The sequence below is a fragment of the Poecile atricapillus genome, chromosome 39, assembly GCF_030490865.1.
Source record: "Poecile atricapillus isolate bPoeAtr1 chromosome 39, bPoeAtr1.hap1, whole genome shotgun sequence".
NCBI lineage: Eukaryota > Metazoa > Chordata > Aves > Passeriformes > Paridae > Poecile > Poecile atricapillus.
In genome coordinates this window covers 882,683-902,601 of record NC_081287.1, presented here as the reverse complement: position 1 = coordinate 902,601, position 19,919 = coordinate 882,683, and the positions used below count along the sequence as shown (strand labels likewise).

Genomic DNA, 19,919 nt, shown 5'->3' with positions numbered 1-19,919 from the left:
TTATTTCCCATTTATTTCCTATTCTTCCCTGGTTTTCCCCAATCCTGGTACTCCCCAGGAGCCTCTTTTTTCCCCCCAGACCCTTCCCCAAACCCCTCCCTGCTCCTGGTTTTTTTGTGTCGTGCCTGTGTGAAGCTTCTTGTAGTTTTAATTATTATTAATATAAGTATTTAGGAGCGACCCCCGTGTCCAGATCCGCCATCACACCCCCAAACTCTGACCCCCGCTCCCTCTTCCAGGGATCCAGCCCTGGAATTTTGGGGAGGGGGGGCCAGGGGACCCCCAATTCAGTAGCAATAAGGGGTCCCCACCTCAGCCCCGGCCCATTTTTGGGGGGCCCAACGCGGGGACAAAACGTGCCCAGGGCCCCCCTGTGGCACCGCGGGACCCCTCGGAGGGGACCGGGACCTCCCTGGCCCCCACCCCTGGACTCGACTCTTTGTATTTTTCATGGAAAAATCAATAAAAAAATTTAAAAGTCAGAATTGTCTGGGATTTTGGCTGGGAGGGAACATCCGTCCAGGAATGGACGGCTGAGGGAGCGTCGGCCATTTTCCCCTCACGTTTTCCCGCTCTTTTTCTCCCTCACGTTTTCTCTTTTTCCCCTCACGTTTCCTGCTCTTTTTCTCCCTCACGTTTTCTCTTTTTCCCCTCACGTTTTCCCGCTCTTTTTCTCCCTCACGTTTTCTCTTTTTCCCCTCACGTTTCCCACTCTTTTTCCCTCACTTCTTCCCCTCATGTTTCCTACTTTTTCCCCTCACATTCCCATTATTTTTCCCCTCACATTCCCATTCTTTTTCCCCTCACATTTCCCACCCTTTTCCCCTCACGTTTCCCTCCCTTTTCCCCTCACATTTTCTCTTTTCCCCTCACGTTTCCCACTCTTTTTCCCCTCACATTTTCTCTTTTCCCCCTCACGTTTCCCGCTCTTTTTCCCTCACTTCTTCCCCTCATGTTTCCTACTTTTTTCCCTCACATTCCCATTCTTTTTCCCCTCACATTTTCTGCCCTTTTTCCCCTCACATTTCCATTCTTTTTCCCCTCATGTTTCCCTCCCTTTTCCCCTCACATTTTCTCTTTTTCCCCTCACATTTCCCACCCTTTTCCCCTCACGTTTCCCACTCTTTTCCCCTCACATTTTCTCTTTTTCCCCTCACGTTTCCCGCTCTTTTTCCCCTCACGTTTCCCGCTCTTTTTCCCCTCACGTTTCCCGCCTTTTTTCCCCCTCACGTTTTCCCGCCCTTTTTCCCCTCACGTTTCCCACCATTTTCCCTCATAATTAATCAAACCCCTCTAATTAAACCCTTTAAAATGACGAAAAAAAGGGGGTTTTCCCCCTCAATTTAACTCCTAAAAACGGAAAAACAGCTTCCCTGCATATTTAGATCCCTAAAATGATGTTTAGGCCCCTAAAATAACGGATAAAAAGGGTCTCCCTCCAAAATAAAACCTAAAAATGGTGAAAAACGGTTAAAAGAGGGCCCCTGTTGATGGAATTCTTAAAAAAGCCCATCAATTTCAATTTAAAATTTAAAATTTCAATTTAAACCCTTAAAAATGACAGAAAACAGAGTTTCCTCCTCAATTTAATCAGTGAAACAATAAAAAAGTTGGATTTGCCCTCAACAGAATCCCTAAAATAACAGAAAATGGGAATTCCCGGTCCATTAAACCTCTTGAAATCATGGAAGAGGCAGGATTTTCCTTTGTCTTAAAATCCTTCAAAAGACTATTTTCCTTTAATTTAATCTCATAATAATCATAATAATGATGATTATATTAATAGTAATAATGATGATAGTGATTATAATAATGATAATAATGGCAATATGATAATGATGGTAATAATAATAATAATGATGATAATGCTGATGATAATAATGATAACAGTGATAATAATGGTAATAATGATAATAATGATAGTGATAATGCTAATAATGCTAATAATATTAATAATTAATTAATAATACTAACAATACTAATAACACTATTACTACTACTATTACTAATAATAATGATAATAATGGTAATAATGATGATAACGATGATAGTAATAATAGTAATGCTGATGATAATGCTGATGATAATAATTATAATGATAATAATGATGGTGATAACGCTAATAATGCTAATAATTTTAATAATTAATAATACTAACAATACTAATAACACTACTACTACTATTACTAATAATAATGATAATAATGGTAATAATGATGATAACGATGATGATAATAATAATAATGCTGATGATAATGCTGATGATAATAATTATAATGATAATAATGATGGTGATAATGCTAATAATGCTAATAATATTAATAATTAACTAATAATACTAATGATACTAATGATACTAATAATACTAATACTACTAATAATACTAATAATACTAATAACACTACTACTACTACTACTACTACTAATAATGATAATAATATCGGATAAAACGCACTGTAGGGATCCTCAGATTACGGTGATGTGTGCGTGTCTCTTTAAATCCGCCGCCATCTTTGAAGCGGGCTCCTTCAACCAAACAACGCGCACGCTCGCGGAGGCGGGGCGAAGCACCGGAAGTGCGTCACGCGCTGGCGGAAGTGCGTCAGGCGCGGGCGGAAGCGGGCGGGTGGCGGAGGGTCGCGGCGGCCGCGCCATGGTGGATTACAGCGTGTGGGACCACATCGAGGTCTCGGACGACGAGGACGAGACTCACCCCAACATCGACACCGCCAGCCTCTTCCGATGGCGGCACCAGGTGAGGCTCGGCCGGCGCTGAGGGCCTTGAGGATGGGCGGCTCGGCCCGTTCCCATGGCGACCGCGATTCCCGGAGGGAATGGGAGTGGGAATGGGAATGGGAATGGGAATGGGAATGAGGGGGGTTCTCCTTGTGTTGTTCCCACAGGAAAAGAGCGGGAATTCTCCTTTTCCAGCCCTCACGGGAACGGGGTTTCACTTTCCCCTCAGCTCCTCGGATTCCCATCCTTGGAGCCCTCAGGATATCCCAAAAAATATTCCCAATTATTTTTCCTCAATCCCTGCCTCATCCGGAGCTTTTTTATCCCTCAGGAAATCCCCAAAAATATTCCCAATTATTTTTCCTCAATCCCTGCCTCATCCGGAGATTTTTTATCCCACAGGAAATCCCAAAAAATATTCCAAATTATTTTTCCTCAATCTCTGCTTCATCCAGAGATTTTTTATCCCTCAGGAAATCCCCAAAAATATTCCCAAGTATTTTTCCTCAATCCCTGCCTCATCCGGAGATTTTTTATCCCTCAGGATATCCCCAAAAATATTCCCAATTATTTTTCCTCAATCCCTGCCTCATCCAGAGATTTTTTATCCCTCAGGATATCCCAAAAAATATTCCCGCTCCTTTTCCTCAATCCCTGCCTCATCCGGAGCTTTTTTATCCCTCAGGATATCCCAAAAAATATTCCCAATTATTTTTCCTCAGTCCCTGCCTCATCTGGAGTTTTTTATCCCTCAGGATATCCCCAAAAATATTCCCAATTATTTTTCCTCAATCCCTGCCTCATCCGGAGCTTTTTTATCCCTCAGGATATCCCCAAAAATATTCCCAATTATTTTTCCTCAATCCCTGCCTCATCCGGAGATTTTTTATCCCTCAGGAAATCCCAAAAAATATTCCCAATTATTTTTCCTCAGTCCCTGCCTCATCCAGAGATTTTTTATCCCTCAGGATCCTCTAAATGAGGCAGAAAAACTCTTCTAAAACCCTTGGAAACATCAAAATTCCAAATTTCCTGCAAGGAGAGGGAAATAAAAACCAAAATTGGGATTTTTTATCCTTCAGGATCCTTTAAATGAGGCAGAAAAACTCTTCTAAAATCCTGGGAAACACCAAAATTCCAAATTTCCTACAAGGGGAGGGAAATAAAAAACAAAATTGGGATTTTTTATCCTTCAGGATCCTTTAAATGAGGCAGAAAAACTCTTCTAAAACCCCGGGAAACACCAAAATTCCAAATTTCCTACAAAGGGAGGGAAATAAAAACCAAAATTGGGATTTTTTTATCCCTCAGGATTCTCTAAAATCCCAAATTTCCTACAAGGAGAGGGAAATAAAAACCAAAATTGGGATTTTTTTATCCTTCAGGATCCTTTAAATGAGGCAGAAAAACTCTTCTAAAACCCTGGGAAACACCAAAATCCCAAATTTCCTGCAAGGAGAGGGAAATAAAAACCAAAATTGGGATTTTTTATCCTTCAGGATCCTCTAAATGAGGCAGAAAACTCATCCCAAAACCCTGGGAAAAACCAAAATCCCAAATTTCACCTCAAAACCCTGGGAAACACCAAAATCCCAAATTTCCTGCAAGGAGGGGGAAATAAAAACCAAAATTGGGATTTTTTATCCTTCAGGATTCTCTAAACAAGGCAGAAAACTCATCCCAAACTCTTGGAAATATGAAAATCCCAAATTTCCTACAAGGAGAGGGAAATAAAAACCAAAATTGGGATTTTTTATCCCTCAGGATTCTCTAAAATCCCAAATTTCCTACAAGGAGAGGGAAATAAAAACCAAAATTGGGATTTTTTATCCTTCAGGATCCTCTAAAATCCCAAATTTCCTGCAAGGAGAGGGAAATAAAAACCAAAATTGGGATTTTTTATCCCCCAGGATCCTCTAAATGAGGCAGAAAACTCATCCCAAAACCCTGGGAAACACCAAAATCCCAAATTTCCTACAAGGAGAGGGAAATAAAAACCAAAATTGGGATTTTTTATCCTTCAGGATTCTCTAAATGAGGCAGAAAACTCATCCCAAAACCTTGGGAAACACCAAAACCCCAAATTTCCTACAAAGGGAGGGAAATAAAAACCAAAATTGGGATTTTTTATCCCTCAGGATTCTCTAAAATCCCAAATTTCCTGCAAGGAGAGGGAAATAAAAACCAAAATTGGGATTTTTTATCCTTCAAGATCCTTTAAATGAGGCAGAAAAACTCTTCTAAAATCCTGGGAAACACCAAAATTCCAAATTTCCTGCAAGGGGAAGGAAATAAAAACCAAAATTGGGATTTTTTATCCTTCAGGATCCTTTAAATGAGGCAGAAAAACTCTTCTAAAACCCTGGGAAACACCAAAATCCCAAATTTCCTGCAAGGAGAGGGAAATAAAAACCAAAATTGGGATTTTTTATCCTTCAGGATTCTCTAAAATCCCAAATTTCCTACAAGGAGAGGGAAATAAAAACCAAAATTGGGATTTTTTATCCCTCAGGATCCTCTAAATGAGGCAGAAAAACTCTTCTAAAACTCTGGGAAACACCAAAATCCCAAATTTCCTCCAAAGGGAAGGAAAAATAAAAACCAAAATTGGGATTTTTTTGGATTTTCCAACTTGGAATTTTTATTTCTTTTCCCTTTTTTTTGTTTCTTTTTGAATTTCAGGCTCGAGTGGAGAGGATGGAGCAGTTCCAGAAGGAAAAGGAGGAGCTGGATAAAGGCTGCAGGGAATGCAAGAGGAAAATCGCCGAGTGCCAGAGGAAGATGAAGGAGCTGGAATTGGCCGAGCCGGAGAGCGGGAAGGGGGAGCTGGAAAAGCTCCAGGCTGAGGCTCAGCAGCTGAAAAATGAGGAGAAAAGTTGGGAGAATAAATTGGAGGAGCTGAGGAAGAAGGAGAAGAACATGCCCTGGAATGTGGATACGCTCAGCAAGGATGGATTCAGTAAGGTGGGGTTCATCTTCCCGAAAAATTCCTGAAAATTCCCGAAAAATTTCCTAAAAATCCACCAAAAAATCCCCAAAAAATTCCCGAAAAATTTCCTAAAAATCCACCCAAAAATCCCCAAAAAATTCCCTAAAAATTTCCTAAAAATCCACCAAAAAATCCCCAAAAAATTCCCTAAAAATTTCCTAAAAATCCACCCAAAAATCCCCAAAAAATTCCCTAAAAATTTCCTAAAAATCCACCCAAAAATCCCCAAAAAATTCCCTAAAAATTTCCTAAAAATCCACCCAAAAATCCCCAAAAAATTCCCTAAAAATTTCCTAAAAATCCACCAAAAAATCCCCAAAAAATTCCCTAAAAATTCCCAAAAATTTTCCTAGAAATCCAAAAAAAAATCCCTAAAAATTCCCCACAAAATTTCCTAAAAATTCTCTAAAAATTCCCTAAAAATTCCCTAAAAATTCTCTAAAAATTCCCCCAAAATTTCCTAGAAATCAAAAAAAAAAATCCCTAAAAATTCCCCCCAAAATTCCCCCCAAAATTTCCTAAAAATTCTCTAAAAATTCCCTAAAAATTCCCTAAAAATTCCCCCAAAATTTCCTAGAAATCCAAAAAAAAAAATCCCTAAAAATTCCCCCCAAAATTCCCCCCAAAATTCCCCCCAAAATTCCCTAAAAATTCCCTAAAAATTCCCTAAAAATTCCCAAAAAATTTCCTAGAAATCCAAAAAAAAAATTCCCCCCAAAATTCCCCCCAAAATTCCCTAAAAATTCTCTAAAAATTCCCTAAAAATTCCCTAAAAATCCACCAAAAAATCCCCAAAACATTCCCTAAAAATTTCCTAGAAATCAAAAAAAAATCCCTAAAAATTCCCCCCAAAATTCCCTAAAAATTCTCTAAAAATTCCCTAAAAATTTCCTAGAAATTCCCTAAAAATTCCCCCAAAATTTCCTAGAAATCCAAAAAAAAATCCCTAAAAATTCCCCCCAAAATTCCCTAAAAATTCTCTAAAAATTCCCTAAAAATTCCCTAAAAATCCACCAAAAAATCCCCAAAAAATTCCCTAAAAATTTCCTAGAAATCAAAAAAAATCCCTAAAAATTCTCCCTAAAATTCCCTAAAAATTCTCTAAAAATTCCCTAAAAATTCCCTAAAAATTCCCCCAAAATTTCCTAGAAATCCAAAAAAAAAAATCCCTAAAAATTCCCCCCAAAATTTCCTAAAAATTCTCTAAAAATTCCCTAAAAATTTCCTAAAAATTCCCTAAAAATTCCCTAAAAATTCCCCCAAAATTTCCTAGAAATCCAAAAAAAAATCCCTAAAAATTCCCCCCAAAATTTCCTAAAAATTCTCTAAAAATTCTCCAAAAATTCTATAAAAATTCCCTAGAAATTCCCTAAAAATTCCCAAAAAATTTCCTAGAAATCCAAAAAAAAATCCCTAAAAATTCCCCCCAAAATTCCCCCCAAAATTTCCTAAAAATTCCCTAAAAATTCCCTAAAAATTCCCAAAAAATTTCCTAGAAATCCAAAAAAAAAATCCCTAAAAATTCCCCCCAAAATTCCCTAAAAATTCTCTAAAAATTCCCTAAAAATTCCCTAAAAATCCACCAAAAAATCCCCAAAAAATTCCCTAAAAATTCCCAAAAATTTTCCTAGAAATCCAAAAAAAATCCCTAAAAATTCCCCCCAAAATTTCCTAAAAATTCTCTAAAAATTCTCTAAAAATTCCCTAAAAATTCCCTAAAAATTCTCTAAAAATTCCCTAAAAATTCCCCCAAAATTTCCTAGAAATCCAAAAAAAAAATCCCTAAAAATTCCCCCCAAAATTTCCTAAAAATTCTCTAAAAATTCCCTAAAAATTTCCTAGAAATTCCCTAAAAATTCCCTAAAAATCCCCCCAAAATTCCCTAAATTCCCAAAAATTCCCTAAAAATTCCCTAAAAATCCTCCAAAAACCCCAAAATAATTCCCTAAAAATTCTCTAAAATTCCCTAAAAATCCCCCCAAAAATCCCAAAAAATTCCCAAAAAATCCCCCCAAAAAATCCCTAAAAATAAAAAAAAAACCCCAAAATTCCCTAAAAATCCCCCAAAAATTCCCTAAAAATCCCCCCAAAAATTCCCAAAAAATTCCCTAAAAATCCCCCAAAAATTCCCTAAAAAATCCAAAAAATTTTTCAAAAAATTCCCTAAAAATTCCCTAAAAATCCCAAAATAATTCCCTAAAAATTCGTTAAAATTCCCTAAAAATCAAAAAAATTCCCTAAAAATCCCAAAAAATTCCCTAAAACTCCCCCCCAAAATCCAAAAAAATTCCAAAAAAATTCTGTGAAAATACCCTAAAAATCCTAAAAAAAAATTCCTAAAAATCCACCAAAAATTCCGTAAAAAAGCCCTAAAAATTCCCAAAAAATTCCCAAAAATTCCCCAAAAATCCCCAAATTCCCAGAGGAATCCCCCTCATGAATTATTCCCAATTTTCCTTCGCTTTCCCAGAGCGTTTTCAACGTGAAACCCGAGGAGAAGGAGGAGACAGAGGAGCAGAAGGAGAAGAAACACAAAAGTTTTGTGGAGAGATACGAAAAGCAGATTAAACATTTTGGTGAGGTTTCTTCATTTGGGAGGTGGGAACTGAATTTTTTGGGATTTTCCAAGCTCTGGGAAACTTCTCTGTGGAAAAATCGAGGATTTTCCGCTTTTTTCCCAGATTTTTGGTCCTCCAAAGAGAAAATTTGGGGGGAATTAAATTGAATTTTAGGGGAAATTAAATTGAATTTTAGGGGGAATTAGATGACGAATTAAACTGAATTTTAGGGGGAATTAAATTGAATTTTAGGGGGAATTAGATCAGGAATTGAACTGAATGTTGGGGGGAATTAAATTGAATTTTATTGGGAATTAAATTGAATTTTAGGGGGAATTAAATCAGGAATTAAAATGAATTTTAGGGAGAATTAAAATGAATTTTAGGGGGAATTAAATTTTATTGGGAATTAAGTTGAATTTATGGGGGAACTAAATTGAATTTATGGGGAATTAAATTGAATTTCAGCAGGAATTAAATTGATTTTTAGGGAGAATTAAATTGAATTTTAGGGTGAATTAAACTGAATTTTAGGGGGATTTAAATTGAATTTTAGGGGGATTTAAATTGAATTTTATTGGGAATTAAATTGAATTTTCAGGGATTTAAATTGAATTTTATTGGGAATTAAATTGGATTTTAGGGGGAATTAAATTGAATTTTAGGGGGAATTAAATTGAATTTTAGTGGGAATTAAATTTTATTGTGATTTAAATTGAATTTTATTGGGAATTAAGTTGAATTTTAGTGGGAATTAAATTTTATTGGGAATTAAATTGAATTTTATGGGGATTTAAATTGAATTTTAGGGAGAATTAAATTGAATTTTAGGGAGAATTAAACTGAATTTTAGGGGGATTTAAATTGAATTTTAGGAGGAGTTAAATTGAATTTTAGCAGGGATTAAATTGATTTTTAGTGGGAATTAAATTGAATTTTATTGGGAATTAAATTGAATTTTAGGGGGAATTAAATTTTATTGGGAACTAAATTGAATTTATGGGGAATTAAATTGAATTTTCGGGGATTTAAATTGAATTTTAGGGGGAATTAAATTGAATTTTATTGGGAATTAAATTGAATTTTAGGGAGAATTAAATTGAATTTTAGTAGGAATTAAATTGAATTTTATGGGGAATTAAATTGAATTTTAGTGGGATTTAAATTGAATTTTATTGGGAATTAAATTGAATTTTAGGGGGATTTAAATTGAATTTTAGGGGGATTTAAATTGAATTTTATTGGGAATTAAATTGAATTTTAGGGGGAATTAAAATGAATTTTAGGGGGAATTAAATTTTATTGGGAATTAAATTGAATTTATGGGGGAACTAAATTGAATTTATGGGGAACTAAATTGAATTTCCCATATTTTAAATTGATTATTGAAATTGAATTTCAGCAGGAATTAAATTGATTTTTAGTGGGAATTAAATTGAATTTTAGGGAGAATTAAATTGAATTTTAGGGAGAATTAAAATGAATTTTCGGGGACTTAAATTGAATTTTAGTGGGATTTAAATTGAATTTTAGTGGGAATTAAATCAAATTTTAGTGGGATTTAAATTGAATTTTATCAGGAAATAAATCAAATTTTAACACAAATTGCTTCCCTTCCACCCCAAGGTTTTTCCAGAGTGGGAAAAATTCCTTTTTTCCCGTTTTTGCAGGGATGTTGAGGCGTTGGGACGACAGCCAGAAATTCCTGTCGGATAATCCTCACCTGGTGTGCGAGGAGACAGCAAATTACCTGGTGATCTGGTGCATCGACCTGGAGGTGGAGGAGGTGAGCAAATCCTGGGAAAATTCTGGAAAAATCCCCAATTTTCCAGGCTGGAATTGGGGATTTTTTGGGATTTTTTGGGGTTTTTTTTTGGAATTTTTTGGGGTTTTTTTGGGGATTTTTTGGGGTTTTTTTGGGATTATTTTTTTATTTTTTCGGAGTTTTTTTGGGTTTTTTTTGAGGGTTTTTGGGGTTTTTTGAGGTTTTTCTGGGGGTTTTTTGGGTTTTTTTTTGTTTTTTGGGGTTTTTTTGGGTTATTTTGGGGATATTTTTTGGGGGTTTTTTGGGGGGTTTTTTGGGTTTTTTTTGGGGGTTTTTTGGGGTTTTTTGGGGGTTTTTGGGGGTTTTTTGGAGTTTCTTTTGGGTTTTTTTGGGATTTTTTGGGATTATTTTTTTATTTTTTTGGAGTTTTTTGGGGTTTTTTTGAGGTTTTTTTGGGGTTTTTTGAGGTTTTTTTGGGTTTTTTTGGGGGGGTTTTTGGGGTTTTTTTTGGGGTTTTTTTTGGGTTTTTTTGGGATTAATTTTTGATTTTTTGGGGCTTTTTTTGGTTTTTTTTTTTTTTTTTTTTGGGGTTTTTTGGGGATTATTTTTTTATTTTTTGGGGTTTTTTTTGGTTTTTTGGAGTTTCTTTTGGGTTTTTTTTGGATTTTTTTGGGATTATTTTTTGATTTTTGGGGGTTTTTTGGGGGGTTTTTGGGGGTTTTCTGGGTTATTTTGGGGGGGGTTTTTTGGGATTATTTTTTGATTTTTGGGGGTTTTTTGGGGGGGTTTTTGGGGGTTTTCTGGGTTATTTTGGGGGGGTTTTTTGGGATTATTTTTTGATTTTTGGGGTTTTTTGGGGTTTTTTTGGGGGATTTTTTGGGGTTTTTTGGGTTTTTTTGAGGTTTTTTTTGTTTTTTGGGGGGTTTTTTGGGGTTTTTTGGGTTTTTTGGGGTTTTTTTGGGGATTATTTTTTGATTTTTGGGGTTTTTTTGGGGGGGGTTTTTTGGGGTTTTTTTTTGGATTATTTTTTGATTTTTGGGGTTTTTTGGGGGTTTTTTGGGGTTTTTTTGGGATTATTTTTTAATTTTGGGGGTTTTTTTGGGTTTTTTTTGGGGTTTTTTTGGGGGGGGGTTTTGGGTGGTTTTTTTGGGGTTATTTTGGTTTTTTTTGGGGGGGGTTGGGGTTTTTTTGGGGTTTTTTTTCAGTTTTTTTGGGGGGGTTTTGGGGGTTTTTTGGTTTTTTTTTGGAACGAGAATCCCAGAAAATCCACGAATTCAATATTAAAAATCTCTTTAAATCCAAACAAACCTCATTTTATTGACTTTAAACCATGGATGGAGCCCCCAGGAGGGGATTTGGGGGTTTTGGGGGGGGTTTTTTGGGGTTTTTTTCAGGTTTTTGGTGCTTTTTGGGTGTTTTTGGGGCGTTTTTTGGGATTTTGATCCCGTTTTTCCTGCAGAAACACGCGCTGATGGAGCAGGTGGCTCACCAGACCATCGTCATGCAATTCATCCTGGAGCTGGCCAAGAGCCTCAAGGTGGATCCCAGGGCTTGTTTCCGGCAGTTTTTCACCAAAATTAAGGTAAAAAAGTCCCCAAAATCTTTTAAAAAACACCCCAAAATCCTTAAAAAACCCAAAAATCCATAAAAACCCACAAAATTCCTAAAAAAAACCCCAAAATCCTTAAAAGAAATCCACAAAATCCCTAAAAAAACCCCAAAATCCCTAAAAGAAAACCACAAAATCCTTAAAAAAAACCCCAAAATCCTTAAAAGAAACCCACAAAATCCCTAAAAAACCCCCAAATCCCTAAAAGAAACCCACAAAATCCTTAAAAAAAAACCCAAATCCCTAAAAGAAAACCACAAAATCCTTAAAAAAAACCCAAATCCCTAAAAAACAACCCCAAAACCCCTAAAAAACCTCAAAATTCCTAAAAACCCCACAAATTCCTAAAAAAAAAAAACCCAAATCCCTAAAAAAACTCCCTCAAATCCCTAAAAAATCCCCCAAATTGCTCAAAAAATACCAATATTGCTAAAAAATACCCAAAAATTGCTAAAAAAGCCCAAAATCCCTAAAAAAACCCCAAATCCTTAAAAATTTGGGGGTTCAGGGGCTGGAATTTTGGATTCAGGGCTGGAATTTTTGATTCAGGGCTGGAATTTGGGATTTCAGGGGTGGAATTGGGGGATTTTGGGGTGGAATTGGGGGATTTTGGGGTGGAATTGAGGATTTTGGGGTGGAATTGGGGATTTTGGGGTGGAATTGGGGGATTTTGGGGTGGAATTGAGGATTTTGGGGTGGAATTGGGGGATTTTGGGGTGGAATTGAGGATTTTGGGGTGGAATTGGGGATTTTGGGGTGGAATTGGGGGATTTTGGGGTGGAATTGAGGATTTTGGGGTGGAATTGAGGATTTTGGGGTGGAATTGGGGATTTCAGGGCTGGAATTTTGGATTTCAGGGCTGGAATTTTGGATTCAGGGCTGGAATTTGGGGCTCAGGGCTGCAATTTGGGGTTTCAGGGGTGGAATTTTTGATTCAGGGCTATAATTTGGGATTCAGGGCTGGAATTTTGGATTCAGGGCTGGAATTTTGGTTTCAGGGCTGGAATTTGAGATTCAGGGGTGGAATTTTTGATTCAGGGGTGGAATTTTTGATTCAGAGCTGGAATTTTGGATTCAGGGCTGGAATTTGGGGCTCAGGGCTGCAATTTGGGGATTTCAGGGCTGGAATTTTTGATTCAGGGCTGGAATTTTTGATTCAGGGCTGGAATTTGAGATTCAGGGCTGGAATTTTGGATTCAGGGCTGGAATTTGGGATTTCAGGGTTGGAATTTGGGATTTCAGTGCTGGAATTTTTGATTCAGGGCTGGAATTTGGGGCTCAGTGCTGGAATTTTGGATTCAGGGCTGGAATTTGGGGCTCAGGGCTGCAATTTGGGGATTTCAGGGCTGGAATTTTTGATTCAGGGCTGGAATTTTTGATTCAGGGCTGGAATTTGAGATTCAGCACTGGAATTTGGGGTTTCAGGGCTGGAATTTGGGGCTCAGGGCTGCAATTTGGGGATTTCAGGGCTGGAATTTGGGGATTTCAGGGCTGGAATTTTTGATTCAGGGCTGGAATTTTTGATTCAGGGCTGGAATTTTTGGATTCAGGGCTGGAATTTTGGATTCAGGGCTGCAATTTGGGATTTCAGGGGTGGAATTGGGGATTTTGGGGTGGAATTGGGGATTTCAGGGCTGGAATTTTGGATTCAGGGCTGGAATTTTGGATTCAGGGGGTGGAATTTGGGGCTCAGGGCTGCAATTTGGGGATTTCAGGGCTGGAATTTTGGATTCAGGGCTGGAATTTGGGATTCAGGGCTGGAATTTGGGGATTTCAGGGCTGGAATTGGGGGATTTTGAGGTGGAATTGGGGGATTTCAGGGCTGGAATTTTGGATTCAGGGCTGGAATTTGAGATTCAGGGCTGGAATTTTGAGATTCAGTGCTGGAATTTGGGATTCAGGGCTGGAATTTGGGGATTTCAGTGCCGTAATTTTGCGATTCAGTGCCTTAATTTTCAATTCAACGCTAAAATCCCACCCTCCAAATCCCACCTCCCACCACAACCAACCCCTCAAACACCCAAACACCCCCCAAAAAAACCCCCAAAACCCCCCAAAACCCCCCTTCCCCTCCCTCCCCGCCCCCTTAACACCCCTCAGGGTTGGATTTTGGGGTTCCAAACCCCCCAAATTCCCATTTTTTGGGGCTCAGACGGCGGATCAGCACTACCTGGAGGGCTTCACCGAGGAGCTGGAGGCTTTCAAGGAGCGCGTGCGGGGCCGGGCCAGGGCCAGGCTGGAGAAGGCGCTCAGGGATTACGAGGAAGAGGAGAGGCAGAAACGCCTCGGGCCCGGGGGGCTCGACCCCGTGGATGTCTACGAGTCCCTGCCTGCCGTGAGTGGGGGGTCCTGAGTGGGGTTTGGGGTGAAATTTTGGGGGTTTGGGGAGTCCTGGGGGGGGTTTGGGGGGTCCTGGGTGGGGTTTGGGGGGTCCTGGGTGGGGTTTGGGTGGTCCTGGGGGGGTTTAGAGTGAAATCTCAGAGGTTTGGGGGGTCCTGGGGGTGTTTGAGGGGTCCTGAGGGGGGTTTGGGGTGAAATCTCAGGGGTTTGGAGGGGGTTTGGGGGGCTCCTGGGGGGGTTTGGGGGGTCCTGGATGGGGTTTGGAGGGTCCTGGGTGGGTTTGGGGGTGTTTGGGGTGAAATCTCAGGGGTTTGGAGGGAGTTTAGGGGGCTCCTGGGGGGGTTTGGGGGGTCCTGGGTGGGGTTTGGGGGGGTCTTGACGGGGTCCTGGGTGGGTTTGAGGGGTCCTGGGAGGGTTTGGAGTAAAATCTCAGGGGTTTGGGGGGCTCCTGGGGGGTTTGGGGGGTCCTGGGTGGGGTTTGGGGGGTCCTGAGGGGGGTTTGGGGGGTCCTGGGGGTGTTTGGGGGGTCCTGGGTGGGGGTTTGGGTGGTCCTGGGGGGGTTTGGGGTGAAATCTCAGGGGTTTGGGGAGTCCTGGGGGGGTTTAGAGTGAAATCTCAGAGGTTTGGGGGGTCCTGGGTGGGGTTTGGGGTGAAATCTCGGGGGTTTGAGGGGTCCTTGGGGGGCTTGGGGGGTCCTGGGTGGGGTTTGGAGGGTGCTGAGGGGGTTTGGGGGGTCCTGAGTGGGGTTTGGGGGGTCCTGGGTGGGCTTGGGGGGTCCTGGGTGGGGTTTGGGGGGTCCTGGGGTGGGGTTTGGGTGGTCCTGGGGGGGTTTAGAGTGAAATCTCAGAGGTTTGGGGGGTCCTGGGGGTGTTTGAGGGGTCCTGAGGGGGGTTTGGGGTGAAATTTTGGGGGTTTGGGGGGTCCTGAGGGGTCCTGGGGGGGTTTGGGGTGAAATCTCAGGGGTTTGGGGAGTCCTGGGGGGGGTTTGAGGGGTCCTGAGTGGGGTTTGGGGGGTCCTGAGGGGGGTTTGGGGTGAAATCTCAGGGGTTTGGAGGGGGTTTGGGGGGCTCCTGGGGGGTTTGGGGGGTCCTGGGTGGGGTTTGGGGGGTCCTGGGTGGTCCTGGGGGGTTTTGGGGTGAAATCTCGGGGGTTTGGGGAGTCCTGGGTGGGGTTTGGGGGGTCTTGAGGGGTCCTGGGGGGGGTTTGGGGTGAAATCTCAGGGGTTTGGGGAGTCCTGGGGGGGTTTTGGGGGGTCCTGGGTGGGTTTTGGGGGTCCTGGGTGGCGTTTGGGGGGTCCTGGGTGGGGTTTGGGGGGTCCTGGGTGAGGTTTGTGGGGATCCTGAGGTGTCCTGAGTGGGTTTGGGGGGATCCTGAGGGGTCCTGGGTGGGTTTGAGGGGTCCTGGGAGGGTTTGGAGTAAAATCTCAGGGGTTTGGGGGGCTCCTGGGGGGTTTGGGGGGTCCTGGGTGTGTTTGGGGGGGGTCCTGGGGGGTTTGGGGGCTCCTGAGGGGGTTTGGGGTGAAATCTTGGGGGTTTGGAGAGGTCCTGGGGGGGTTTGGGGGTCCTGGGTGGGGTTTGGGGGGTCCTGAGTGGTCCTGGGGGGGGGTTGGGGTGAAATCTCGGGGGTTTGGAGGGGTCTTGAGGGGTCCTGGGAGGGGTTTGAGGGGTCCTGGGGGGGTTTGGGTTAAATCTCGGGGGTTTTGGGGGGTCCTGGGTGGGGTTTGGGGGGTCCTGGGTGGGGTTTGGGGGGTCCTGGGGGTGTTTGGGGGGTCCTGGGTGGGGTTTGGGTGGTCCTGGGGGGGTTTGGGGTGAAATCTCAGAGGTTTGGGGGGTCCTGGGGGTGTTTGAGGGGTCCTGAGGGGGGTTTGGGGGGTCCTGAGTGGGTTTGGGGGTGTTTGGGGTGAAATCTCAGGGGTTTGGAGGGCTCCTGGGGGGTTTGGGGGGTCCTGGGTGGGGTTTGGGGGGTCCTGAGGGGTCCTGGGTGGATTTGGGGTGAAATCTCAGGGGTTTGGGGGGTCCTGGGGGGGTTTGGGGGGTTCTGGGAGGTTTTGGGGTTTGGGGGATTGGTGACTCCCAGTCCATCCCAGTCCCTCCCAGTCCATCCCAGTGTGATCCCAGTCCATCCCAGTCTCTCCCAGTCTATCCCAGTCCATCCCAGTCCCTCCCAGTCCATCCCAGTCCATCCCAGTGTGATCCCAGTCCATCCCAGTCCCTCCCAGTCCCTCCCAGCAGCGCTGACCCCGCTCTGGGCCCGCAGGAGCTGCAGAAATGTTTCGATGTCAAGGACGTGCAGCTGCTGCAGGAAACCATCGGCAACATGGACCCCACCGTGAGTGCCCAAAAACCCCAAAAACCACCAAAAACACCCCAAAAACACCAAAAACACCCCAAAAACACCCCAAAAACACCCCAAAAACACCAAAAACACCCCAAAAACACCCCAAAAACACCCCAAAAACACCAAAAACACCCCAAAAACACCCCAAAAACACCAAAAACACCCCCAAAACACCCCAAAAACACCAGAAACACCCCAAAAACACCCCAAAAACTGCTCAGGGGGTCCCAAAAAATCCCAAAAACCGCTCTGGGGAGTCCCAAAAACCCCTCGGGGTGCCCCAAAATCCCTCTGGGAGTTCCCAAATCCCTCTGGGTGTCCCTAAATCCTCTCTGGGTGTCCCCAAATCCCCTCTGGGTGTCCCCAAATCCTCTCTGGGTGTCCCCAAATCTTTCTGGGTGCCCCCAAATCCCCCTGGGTGCCCCCAGATCCTCTCTGGATGCTCCCAAATCCCTCTGAGAGTTCCCAAATCCTCTCTGGGTGCCCCAAAATCCCTCTGGGAGTTCCTAAATCCCCTCAGGGTGTCCCCAAATCTTTCTGAGAGTTCCTAAATCCTCTCTGGGTGCCCCCAAATCTCCTCAGGGTGCCCCAAAATCCCTCTGGGAGTTCCCAAATCCTCTCGGGGTGTCCCCAAATCCCCTCAGGGTGTCCCCAAATCTCCTCTTTGAGTTCCCAAATCCTCTCTGGGTGTCCCCAAATCTCCTCAGGGTGTCCCCAAATCCCCTCAGGGTGTCCCCAAATCCTCTCTGGGTGCCCCCAGATCCTTCTGAGAGTTCCCAAATACCCTTGGGGTGCCCCCAAATCCTTCTGAGAATTCCCAAATCCCTCTAAGAGTTCCCAAATCCCCTTGGGGTGTCCCCAGATCCCCTCGGGGAGCCCCAAAATCCTCTCAGGGTGTCCCCAAATCCCTTTGAGTGTTCCCAAATCCTCTCGGGGTGTCCCCAGATCCCCTCGGGGAGCCCCAAAATCCTTCTGAGAACTCCCAAATCTCCTCTTTGAGTTCCCAAATCCCCTTTGGGTGTCCCCAAATCCCTCTAAGAGTTCCCAAATCCCCTCAGGGTGTCCCCAGATCCTCTCTGGGTGTCCCCAAATCTTCTTTGGGTGTCCCCAAATCCCCTCAGGGTGTCCCCAAATCCTCTCTGGGTGTCCCCAAATCCTCTCAGGGTGTCCCCAAATCCCCTCTGGGTGCCCCCAAATCTTTCTGGGGTGTCCCCAAATCCCTCTAAGAGTTCCCAAATCCACTCAGGGTGTCCCCAAATCTCCTCTTTGAGTTCCCAAATCCCCTCAGGGTGTCCCCAAATCTTCTTGGGGTGTCCCCAAATCTTTTTGGGGTGTCCCTAAATCCCCTCAGGGTGCCCCCAAATCTCCTCAGGGTGTCCCCAAATCTTTTTGGGGTGTCCCTAAATCCCCTCTGGGTGTCCCCAAATCCCCTCTGGGTGCCCCAAAATGTCTCTGGGAGTTCCCAAATCCCCTCAGGGTGTCCCTAAATCCTCTCTGGGTGTCCCCAAATCCCTTTGAGTGTTCCCAAATCCCCTCTGGGTGTCCCCAAATCCCCTTGGGGTGCCCCAAAATCCCTCTGAGAGTCCCCAAATCTTTCTGGGTGTCCCTAAATCCCCTCTGGGTGTCCCCAAATCCCCTCAGGGTGTCCCCAAATCCCCTCAGGGTGTCCCCAAATCTTCTTGGGGTGTCCCCAAATCCTCTCTGGGTGTCCCCAAATCTTTCTGGGTGTCCCCAAATCCTCTCTGGGTGCCCCCAAATCCCTCTAAGAGTCCCCAAATCCCCTTGGGGTGTCCCCAAATCTTTCTGGGTGTCCCCAAATCCCCTCAGGGTGTCCCCAAATCTTCTTGAGGTGTCCCCAAATTTTTCTGGGGTGTCCCCAAATCCCCTCAGGGTGTCCCCAAATCCCTCTAAGAGTTCCCAAATCCCCTCGGGGTGTCCCTAAATCTTCTTGGGGTGTCCCCAAATCTTCTTGGGGTGTCCCTAAATCCCCTCAGGATGTCCCCAAATCCCCTCTGGGTGTCCCCAAATCCTCTCTGGGTGTCCCCAAATCCCTCTGAGAGTCCCCAAATCTTTCTGGGTGTCCCTAAATCCTCTCTGGGTGTCCCCAAATCTTCTTGGGGTGTCCCCAAATCCTCTCTGGGTGTCCCCAAATCTTTCTGGGTGTCCCCAAATCCCCTTGGGGTGTCCCTAAATCCCCTTGGGGTGTCCCTAAATCCCTTTTCCCCCCCTGCAGGAGGCCAAGTACCACATGCAGCGCTGCATCGACTCCGGGCTCTGGGTTCCCAACGCCAAAGGTGGGGAAGGGTCCGAGAGGGGAGCGGGGGAAGCGACCCCCGAAGAGACCCCCAAAGAAAACGGAGCCGAGGAAAAACCCTGAGGAAAGAAAAACAAAAAAAGGGAAAAAAAAGGAAAAATTCCCAAAAAAAAAAGGTGGAAAAACGACAAAAATACACAGAAAAAAAAAAATAAAATGAAATAAAAATCAAGCCACGCCCATCCCCCCACACCCCCCCACTCTATAAAAAAAAAGGGGGGGGAGGGGTCGTGCCCCTCCCCCACCCCCACTCTTCACACCCCTCCCCCACCCTGAGCTTTTCACGCCGTGGAGATTTTTTGGGGTTTTTTTTGGGTTTTTTGGGTTTTTTTGGGAAGGTTTTGGGGGGGGTTGGGCCCCTCCCCCCTTTCCCCTCCCCCCTCTCCCCTCCCCCCCCATTGGGGGTCGGGATTTGAATTTTGGGGGAGGGGGTTTGGGGTTTTTTTTTTTGTTTTTTGGGTTTTTTTTGGTTTTTTGGGGTTTTTGGGGTCGGAGCCGCGCGGTGCCGGAGCGGAGAATAAAGAGGTTGGAGAGGATGAGAGTGGAGTGGGGGTTTGGGGCATTTTTGGGGGGAATTTGGGGGGATTTGGAACATTTTGGGGGGATTTGGAACATTTTGGGGGGAATTTTGAGCATTTTGGGGCGATTTGGAACATTTTGGGGGGAATTTTGGGGGGTTTTGGGCATTTTCGGGGGAATTTGGGGCATTTTGGAGGGGTTTGGAGCATTTTGGGGAGGATTTGGGACATTTTGGGGGGATTTGGAACATTTTGGGGGGATTTGGAACATTTTGGGGGAATTTGGAACATTTTGGGGCGAGTTTGGGGAGGATCTGTGGCATTTTGGGGAGGATTTGGAACATTTTGGGTGGAATTTTGGGGGGGTTTGGGCATTTTTGGAGGAATTTGGAACATTTTGGGAGGGATTTGGAACATTTTGGGTGGAATTTTGGGGGGTTTTGGGCATTTTCAGGGGAATTTGGGGCATTTTGGGGGAATTTGGAACATTTTGGGGGAGTTTGGGGAGAATTTGGGACCTTTTGGGGAGGATTTGGGACCTTTTGGGAGGGATTTGGAACATTTTGGGGGGATTTGGAACATTTTGGGGGAGTTTGGGGAGAATTTGGGATATTTTGGGGAGGATTTGGGACCTTTTGGGAAGGATTTGGGACATTTTGGGAGGGATTTGGAGCATTTTGGGGGGATTTGGAACATTTTGGGGGGAATTTTGGGGGGATTTGGAACATTTTGGGAAAGATTTAGGACATTTTG

The 19,919-nt window shown here is 43.6% G+C and overlaps 1 protein-coding gene across 1 annotated transcript; it reads left to right on the top strand.

The window, feature by feature from the left end:
- Positions 1 to 2,600: 2,600 nt before the first annotated feature.
- CDC37 (cell division cycle 37, HSP90 cochaperone) lies at positions 2,601 to 18,805 on the top strand. Its single transcript, XM_058861844.1, has 8 exons — positions 2,601 to 2,755; positions 5,419 to 5,700; positions 8,196 to 8,301; positions 9,954 to 10,069; positions 11,508 to 11,630; positions 13,810 to 13,992; positions 16,254 to 16,325; positions 18,568 to 18,805. The coding sequence occupies exons 1-8, from the start codon at positions 2,654 to 2,656 to the stop codon at positions 18,709 to 18,711; spliced, it is 1,128 nt and encodes a 375-aa protein (XP_058717827.1). The 5' UTR covers positions 2,601 to 2,653; the 3' UTR covers positions 18,712 to 18,805.
- Positions 18,806 to 19,919: the final 1,114 nt, after the last annotated feature.

Bases quoted from the DNA above. Each gene is read 5' to 3' on its own strand.
- CDC37 (XM_058861844.1), top strand. From the start codon at position 2,654: ATGGTGGATTACAGCGTGTGGGACCACATCGAGGTCTCGGACGACGAG. The intron at 2,756-5,418 runs GTGAGGCTCGGC...TTTGAATTTCAG, and splicing joins TCTTCCGATGGCGGCACCAG to GCTCGAGTGGAGAGGATGGA. The intron at 16,326-18,567 runs GTGAGTGCCCAA...CCCCCCCTGCAG, and splicing joins TCGGCAACATGGACCCCACC to GAGGCCAAGTACCACATGCA.